The sequence below is a fragment of the Centruroides vittatus genome, unplaced genomic scaffold, assembly GCF_030686945.1.
Source record: "Centruroides vittatus isolate TY-2023 unplaced genomic scaffold, ASM3068694v2 contig_884, whole genome shotgun sequence".
Lineage (NCBI taxonomy): Eukaryota > Metazoa > Arthropoda > Arachnida > Scorpiones > Buthidae > Centruroides > Centruroides vittatus.
The window spans coordinates 58,862-68,397 of NW_027122576.1; the positions used below are offsets into that span (position 1 = coordinate 58,862).

General features: G+C 40.2%; 1 protein-coding gene across 1 annotated transcript; it reads right to left on the reverse strand.

Moving 5' to 3' along the window:
* Nucleotides 1-4,287: 4,287 nt before the first annotated feature.
* On the reverse strand, nucleotides 4,288-5,465 carry LOC136983618 (uncharacterized). The gene has a single exon (XM_067280411.1). The coding sequence runs from the start codon at nucleotides 5,411-5,413 to the stop codon at nucleotides 4,637-4,639; it is 777 nt and encodes a 258-aa protein (XP_067136512.1). The 5' UTR covers nucleotides 5,414-5,465; the 3' UTR covers nucleotides 4,288-4,636.
* Nucleotides 5,466-9,536: the final 4,071 nt, after the last annotated feature.

The window sequence follows — 9,536 nt, forward strand, 5'->3', positions numbered from 1 at the left end:
AGGAAAAAATTCTTATAGAAGTCCTTATTAAGCAAAATATCCTAATAGAAATCCATAATAATCTGTCCGATTGATTATTAAGGATTTCATGTAGAAACTCCCAATAACTCAATAACTGTTTTAAATTCCGACAGTGTTAGAGGTGGACGATTACCGTACAGTCAACGTCTCGTACTTTTTCTATAAATCCGTTACTATTTCTTATTTCATTTCCTTGTATATCCTTCTATATAATTTTTTCAGCGCCTTTATGCTTCTTTAGGTATTACTAGTTTTCCTGTTATTTTTGTTATATTGTTATACTTTTTTTTAGTTTTGAGTTAATGCTGTAATAACCTAAATTTTGAAGGTTGTTCCGCTTGTTCGTTACTTAACTTTTTTCTATACACTTGACCTTTCTTTCTCATCCAGTTTTGTTTTTCATTCCTACATTCGTGGTAATTACATTTTGATTTTCCTCTTCTTCTTTGTTCTGTTTTTCCTCGACTTATTTCTTTTGTAAATCAACTTTAATCTTCAGATATCCGTAGTTTTCTCGGATTTACTTCCCCTTCTTCCAAAAAACTTCTCTGCTGCTTCTATTGGTCCTTTCTTTTCCCAGTTGATTCCATCATTAGCTAATGTTATTGCTTATTCATTCGTTTCCTTCTCTAAATTTACTTCTGTTTGTACATTTTAAAATGTTTCTATATTCCACTTCTTTTTCTGTTTACTATATTCTCTTTTCTAAGTTATATTTAAATTTTTTTATTTACTTCAAACACCACTTAATGTTTTCCATGTGTAAAACTACAAGGTTGTTATCCTAACTACCCCAAAAACGTTAAAATTGTCCAAGATAGCAACTTATTTTTATAATCAAACTTCATTTCTTCTATCTGGTAATACATTTGCTCAGTTTTCTTATCATCACTATTTGTTGTAAACTGTAATGTTTGTATTATCACAAGATCAACTAGAGAATCTTTCAATATGTAAATCTTTCGATAACATTAATTATAAGTACGCCTATGGCGGATCGTGCACTCGAAGGAGTCCAAACGCCCAATCTATTTTGAAATGCCTTGTTCTAAATACTAAGTAATGCTATCAAATCAATTTATCTATATCTATAAATGAAAATGTTTGTTCGCTACGCACTCCTAGGCAGTTCGACTGTAGTGTTTTTACTGCTATTAATTTTGCTTCTCGTCACTCCGCGCGATTAAAAACGAATGAGACGAACAGTAACAAAACTACGTTTATTTTCTGCTCGCGTAACAGTTACATGACTCGACGATGTGGCTAACAAAAGGCAACTGGCTGACCAAAAGGTCCCACAGGGTGAGTCCGGTCCCGTTCCAGGAAGTAATAACTCTTACCACCTGGGGTTCGTTACGACTGTTAAGATGTGGAGAGTGACGTTCCCCACAGAGTATCCCCCAGTGAGGGACGAGCGATAGAACTGATGTCGAACGAATCGCTTAACGTTACATTATGGTGACTAGTCTTTTAGGAAAATGAACATGACGGCCTGATCTCGTGGTAACAGTTTGATCTTTTTTGGAGGTCGTTTCCAGTTTTTTGTTATTCGCTGTTGCAGATGAAGATGGTGTCTGTGATGGTCTTGATTGGACGGGTTTTATACTAGATTTCTGAAGTGGTTCGTCCTGTAAGATATACGCTGGTTTTACTCTGTCAATTGAGACGGTGGATTTGCGACCTTGGATGTCAATTACTAGTGTTTTGTCGTGTTTTTCTAGCACTTTGTATGGGCCTGAGTAAGGTTGACGAAGAGGAGGTCGGTTTGCGTCGAATCTTAAGAAAATATGTGTACACTCTTTTAGTTCTGGATGAATGAAAATTTTCTCTGTGGAATGAGCGGAAGTTGCTAACGGTTTCAGATTGGCCATGTGGGTTTTTAGTTGGCTGACAAAAGATTCGCAAGAAATTCGTGGGGTGTCGGGGCTAATGATGTCAGCTGGTAATTTTAACGGGGTACCATATAACAGTTCAGCTACTGTTGCGCCTATATCGGCTTTAAGTGCTGAACGAATTCCCAGGAGGACTACCGGAAGGGCGTCGGTCCATTTGGAGGATTCGTGTGCCATTAGCGATGCCTTCAGGTGTCTATGTAATCGTTCTATTAAACCGTTTGATCGGGGATGGTATGCTGCCGAATGGATGCGATTGGTGCCGAGAAGTCTGGTCAGTTCTCGGAAGAGGTTCGATTCGAACTGACGTCCTTGATCGGTGGTGATCGTAGTAGGGCATCCGAATCTTGCGATCCAACCTGAGAAAAAGGCTCGGCATACCGTCTCAGCAGATATGTCGGCAATTGGGATGACCTCTGGCCATCTGGTAAAACGGTCGATCACTGTAAGGCAGTAGTGTTTCCCGTCAGCTGGCGGAAGTGGTCCTATCAGATCCATGTGAAGATGGGAAAATCTTGCTTCCGGAAGTGTAAACTTTCCTATCGGTGTCCAGGCGTGGCGGTGAATTTTCGATTTCTGGCAGGGGATGCAATGTCGTGCCCACTGACGGATGTCCTTCCGCATGCCCGGCCAAACATAACGGCTCGAAATTAGCTTAGTGGTTGCTGTTGCTCCTGGATGAGAAAGTCCATGTAGATGGTCGAAAATGGTTCGTCGGAGATTATGCGGCACGAAGGGGCGAGGTGTTCCGGATGATGTGTCACAGTATAGGTCGATTTCGTTAGGTGGAAAGGATTTCGGCTCTAATTTGAGCGACATAGGATCCTTTAACAATTGATGAAGTTCCGAATCTGTAGCTTGCGTTGTGGCTAGCTCTCGGAAGTCTACAGGAGAAGCAGAGGTGATCGAATCTATCTCGATGCGGGAGAGCGCGTCTGCTATCGTGTTAGCTGTGCCCGGAATATGACGTATATCCGTAGAGAATTGGGATATAAAATCGAGATGCCGCATTTGTCGTGGTGAACATTTATCTGGTTTTTGTTTGAAGGCATATATGAGCGGTTTTTGATCCGTGTAGATCGTGAATTCACGGCCTTCTAGCATGTGGCGAAATCGTTTTATTGATGTGTATATTGCCAATAGTTCTCTGTCGTAAGCTGACCAGTTGCGTTGATTTGGTGCCAGTTTCGCTGAGATAAAGGCGATGGGTTCCCATTTCCTGTTGTATTGCATCAGTGCTCCTCCAACCGCTACGTCTGACGCATCTACCCATATGCATAGTTTAGCTCCGGGTAGTGGATGGTGGAGAAGTGTGGCTTTGGACAGTGCTTCCTTAGCTGATACGAAGGATTGTTCTGCCGCTTCTGACCATTGCAGAGATCGTGATTCTGCTTTCCGAGTGAGTGACGTACGTTTCCCGTTCTTTTTTCCTTCTAGTAGCTGCACTAGCGGGGCGAGGGTGTGCGCCGCTCGAGGGATGCATCTCCTGTAGAAATTTATTACGCCTAAGAATCGTCTAAGTTGAGTGAGAGACGAAGGTTTGGGAAATTCTCGGATGGCTCTGACTCTATCAGGGAGTGGTTCCAGACCCTTTCCCGAGACCTTGAATCCGAGAAATTCGATTAATGGTACGCCGAAGGTGCATTTCGACGGATTTATGGTTAACCCATATTCTTGGAGGCGTTGGAATAAGTCGCGAAGATGCGAGATGTGTTCTTCCTGGGAGCGTGACGCTATTAATATGTCATCGACGAAAGCATATGCAAAGGGGAGTCCTCTGGTTACTTCGTCGATGAACCGTTGAAATGTTGCGGATGCGTTGCACAATCCGAATTGCATCCTGGTACTCTCGAAGAGACCAAACGGTGTCGTTATAGCTGTTTTGTGCACGTGCGGTGGGTAGATGGGTATTTGATGATAGGCCTTGATTAAGTCTATGTGAGAGAAGATTTGTGTTCCGTGCAGTTCCGATGTGAAATCTGCGATGTTTGGAACGCTGTATCTGTCCTTTATGGTTTGTGCGTTTAGAGCACGATAATCTCCCACGGGTCGCCAATCTGAACTGTTTTTCTTGGTGACCATGTGGAGTGGTGATGCGTAATTGCTTTTTGATGTTCGCATATGGCCGAGAGCTATCATCTTATCGAATTCGGCCTTAGCGATTTTAAGCCTATCGGGTGCTAGGCGACGTGGTTTCGCAGTTACGGGCTGACCAACAGTTTCTATGTGATGTACAACGTTGTGTTTTACGGGTTGGTTAGGACGTGGAGGTCTGGTGATCTCAGGAAATTCTTCCAATATCTTATGATATATGGAGTCGTTGGTCGTTATCTTGATAGAGTGGATGGAGGTTTCTAATAATTTGCCTGGAGAGTTTACCTTTGTCTGAACGTCTGTGAGACATTTTCGTCTAAGATTCGGTACCAAATGGAAGTGATACAAGAAATCTGCGCCTATTATTGCTGTTGACACGTTGCCAATAAGGAATTTCCAACGAAAAATTTTCTTTAACCCAAAATCGAGAGTGAGTGTTCGTTGGTCGTAGACATGAATTGCAGTTGTGTTTGCTGCCATCAAGGTCATTTGAGATGCGCGCTTCTTTTGTGACGAGGAGGCTGGAAATATTGATACGTCGGAACCTGTGTCGACGAGAAAGTTTACGTTCGTTCTCTTGTCTAGGATGAACAGGCGACGAGATTGCTCCGGCAAAGTGCATGTCGCCTCTACGCTTCGCCGCTCTCGTTTGTTGGAAAACTACACGGCGGAGTACATTTTTGTGCCTTTGCGCCAAAACGGTTGTGGTACCAGCAGTAGTTGTTGATACTGCGGTGAGTGGAATTGTTGCGATGTCCTGAACTACTGCGGGAGCGTCGAGAAAAATGGTCGCTGCGATCCCGACGTGCCTGCGTTAGTTTATCGATTCGCTTGTTAAGTTTATCTATTTCGACTAGTATTTTGTTGGTTAAGGTATCGGGCTTCTCAGGTTGCGACACTGAAGCTATCGTTGCAGGGGTTACTTCCACCACGCGGTCCGCTACTTCCGCTGCTTTGTCTACGTCGAGTGGGGTAATGGCGGCTAGGATAGATTGGACGGAAGTCGGAAGATGTTGTATGAATAACTCTAGTATAACTGCGTCCGGGATTTGAAAATTTTCCGCCCGACGCTTTAGAACACGTAGTAGTTCGGAAGGTTTGCGGTCTCCTAGCTGTTCTCCGGCCAATAGTTTTCGTAACTCTTGTTGAGACGATTCGCCGGATCGTTTAATAAGTTCCACCTTTATGTGACCGTACGGGTCTGTACGGTCCGGAGAAATAATAATGTCTCTAACCGTTGATGCGACTTCCGGTGGTAAATGAGCCACTACGTAGTTGAACTTTGTGGCACTTTCCGTGATCGGCTTTGGAGATCCTAGAGCAAATGTGCTTTCGCACATGTGGAACCATAAGGCTGGGTCGGAAAAGTTGTACGGAGGGATTTTTACTGCTCCAATCTCGGCCATGATCTGACGATTGAAGTCGTGAACAAGGAAGAACGACGTACCTGATGAAGGTTCCAATGGGTGGATTCGGTAGTTTTCTTAGTTGAATTACGTTATTAGTCCGGGTTCGGGTCACCAATGTAGTGTTTTTACTGCTATTAATTTTGCTTCTCGTCACTCCGCGCGATTAAAAACGAATGAGACGAACAGTAACAAAACTACGTTTATTTTCTGCTCGCGTAACAGTTACATGACTCGACGATGTGGCTAACAAAAGGCAACTGGCTGACCAAAAGGTCCCACAGGGTGAGTCCGGTCCCGTTCCAGGAAGTAATAACTCTTACCACCTGGGGTTCGTTACGACTGTTAAGATGTGGAGAGTGACGTTCCCCACACGACCAATTACTACAAAACTCAGCGGTTCTTTAACACACTACTAATTTAGATAACCTCTTCTTTTTCTTTATTTTAACTCTTTCCACCCTGTGGACACTAAGAGGGCCTCTTTTAGAAAGCCCATTATGGATTCGGCCAGTCCCACATTGGGGCAGCCGGCTGCTGAGTGATGGTGCCCGATATATAGGCCTACCTACCCAAAATATTCCTGGGGATTTTTCGACCCGTCCGGTTTCGATTCCGATTCCGATTCCGGGTCCCACAGGGTGGTAGGCTGCCACCGGCCATCCGGCCGCTCTTAGATAATCTCGTATATACCCCCTAAAATATTTATTGGATTTATATACGTGAATTAATTTTTGTCTATTGGATTCGCTGGATTTACAAGTAGCGCCATCTATTGGCAAAAATGTTTTAAAAATAATAAACTAAATATAATTCGTATAAATATATATATATATATAATTAAAAAGAACAAATATTATATTCACTTAATTACTATGATATAGTGCTACATTATTACTTTGATGAGTAGCGCTTAGCACTGACATGCGTGATTAAGAAACTGTTATACTACGTTCGTACACAATCCTCGACTAACTTCGATCTCGATTTACCTACAATCTGGATTGTGACTGTCGCTATTCAAACGTCGTGCCGTTCGCACAGGTAACTCGCTTGAGAATAACCCGGCTATTGTAAGCGATGATAAAACTGGCATAACTACTCGGTAAGTCACAAACACCAACACACAAAATGGAAGTTTTGATTAGAAATAAATACTTTTTCTTGCCATATATCTAATAATAGACAGATGTTATCGTCTCTCCAAACATCTTTTTTATTTCTTTGCCGCTAGCCCGACACGTGTTCTGTAGCCATCTTGTATTTTCTTGCGCGCGTGGGATTGTGGGATCTCTCTTATGACTAGATCTAGTTTCAAGAACTCTCTCCAGTCAATTGCGATTGAACGTCGTTTCAGTCGAAATTGAAACGGTCGAGGGTGTTTGCACCAAGGCATAGTCGCTGACCTTGGTCACAATCTAGATTGAAATGCTCGGTGCGAACGGGGTATTACACTGGTCGTGGGTTCACAGGCTGGCCATGTGGCGTTTTTCGAGTTTTCTTCAAGTTAGTAACACCTAAATAGGGATCAGTTTTACATAAAAGATCTCTTGGGAAGCATTTCCCTTTGGCAGGTCGCCAAGCTGTCGCGTTGCCGTAATCGAATTATAACCAATAAACCTAATTACATTTTGGCACTGGCACCCTTACTTTATAGTTTGCGAGCGCCGCAAACTATAAAATAGAGGCACAAGCTATGAAAAAGTGCATTACACAATATACAAGAAGCTTTGAACTATGATTTAACGACGGATAAGCGCTCCCACAAGGTGGCACTGGTTACAATCGGGATTTAACTTGGCCATGAAAACGAACGTTTCTTGTTTTCATTGCCAAGTTTTGGTGAACATATGACGAAGTTGGAAGGTACAATGGACAAATATCGTTTATTATATTTGCTGAATAAGCTCGAATGAAAGTCATGAATTTTCTGTGATTTGTTGATAATAAAATTTGGGATCCTCTATGGATTAGAAAAAAGTAACACAGATGTCCAATGTACAGGTAGCTGTAGAGAACTTATTATATAGGTACACTATGTGATTGATTACACAGACTTCGCGCTCACCAGTAGCCAAGCGGTTCCGTTCCCTGAACAGTGGTAGTCGTGAGTTTGCGTCTCACCAGTCACGTAGAGTTTTCTGGATTTTCTTCACGTCTTTAACGCCTAAATAGGGGCCAGTTGTCTTTTAATAAAGCATCTCTTTTAAGCAGATTACCTAAGTGTTGCATTACCATAACTAAATAAACATACAGACCGTTATTAAAAATCAAAACACATTTAGATTTATTCGGTCCTCATCACTCCTATACACATCACGTAAACTGAAACAATAATTAATGTTGTGAACTTTTTTGTTGATCTTGATCAAAAATATCAGCAACATCTTCATGTTTTAAATTTTTTCACAAAAAATTTTATGGATAAAAAACTAAAAATATGTTATTAATCGATAATTTGTTATAGCTGGTCGCGATTGTTCAGTCGAGTACGAAGCATCTTACTCCAGAATTTGTTCGAATACCGAATCGTTCGAGTTGGAACAGTTCGAGTACTGAAATACCGCTATATTTCTTTCGTTATTTTTACGAATGATTTTTATGGTAAAAACAGTAAAACAAAAATAAATTATAATTAAAAAAATTAATGTAAATTGGCCTTAAAACTCTAATAAAATGTGATAAAAGAGGGTTATCTGTAAAACAAGCTAAAAGATTTCTGACAAAAATTTGATAAAAGTTGTATAAAGGTAAAATCTTTTAACGAAATATTAAGAAATATTTAAAAAACAATAAACTATAAAAAGGTGTAAAACTTCACTGTACTGTACGTTCGTCAATTGAACTGATAGTTACACAGTGCAGTGTTATTAAAACCCAGTAATAGAGGGGGACAACGTAAGTCTATTCAAAATGGACTCTTCTCATTTCTGTACTAATGGTTGCCAGATTTCACTAATTGTAATTTATAATGTAATTCATTGTTTCGGTTTACTAGATATGTATAGCAGTGATGGGGAGCGAACAGCCCAAAAGGCATTTCCTTTTGAAATAATAAAGTCTATATAATGAATCACCTGGTGTTCCTGTTTGATAAGCTCTCTATAGCAATTTAGTGATTACTATAGTCTGTGCAGCGAAAGAGTCAGCCTGAGCAGGATGGGTCTATGTCAGATGAAAGTGATGGAAGGAGAGGTGCGATTAACGTGTGGGTAATCACACGTTAATTACACCTCTCCTTCCATTTCTGTGAATTAAGAGTGAGCAATAAAATTTGTAAAAAATATAATACAATAAAATTATTTATGATAACGATGATATAAGAAATGTTTTATAAATGTAAAACACGGATCAGATCCATGTCTCAACTCCCAAGCGCGTATCCACATACATCCAACTTCTTTCCAGCTCTTTCATCTGACCAGTTCAGACTGACTAATGTCTATTCTTTCACTGCCAATGATCTTAAAAAAAAAAAACAAGTCGTTATCAAACCGTTTTAACGTGGAGTATGTTAGTTAATAGTGTTATAAACACACACTAAAGACAATTTCCATGAATATAAAATTAAAAGCATAAAAAAATTATTGGTGTAAAGAATATTATATCTATTAGGCTTATATAAATTAAGAATATTTCACTTATTACCTAATAAATACTTTCATAATAAGAATATGACAGATATTCATTTCATCCATGCAACAGTGAGATGGCATTCCTGTTCTTAAATGTCAGTTAGCATTCCTAAATAAAGAAAAAAATTCAGAAACTTTTGTAAATGTTTTACGTAAGAATAGAAATCGAAATATTCATCATTTGTAACCACATATTACCTACATTTTTCACTTAAGCTGCAAGACCCTTTCTGCAAACTATAATGATGCAGCATTTACACTTTGATCATAAGATCAAAGTGTAAATGCTTAATCGTCACAATAATAAATTTACAGTAAGTTTATTTCTGTTTTTCAGTTCCATAAAACTTCAAAATTAAGTTCCATAAAACTTGAAAAAATACAAGATGTAATCGAAACGTTCTAGGACTTGGATCACAGAAGGCATTAGAATAAATACCGGAATCTGTGCTAACTTCCTGTTATAGTTTGCTCGACTTTCGTAGCAA

Excerpts from the sequence above, each read along its gene's own strand:
- LOC136983618 (XM_067280411.1), bottom strand. The coding sequence starts at position 5,413 with ATGGCCGAGATTGGAGCAGTAAAAATCCCTCCGTACAACTTTTCCGAC.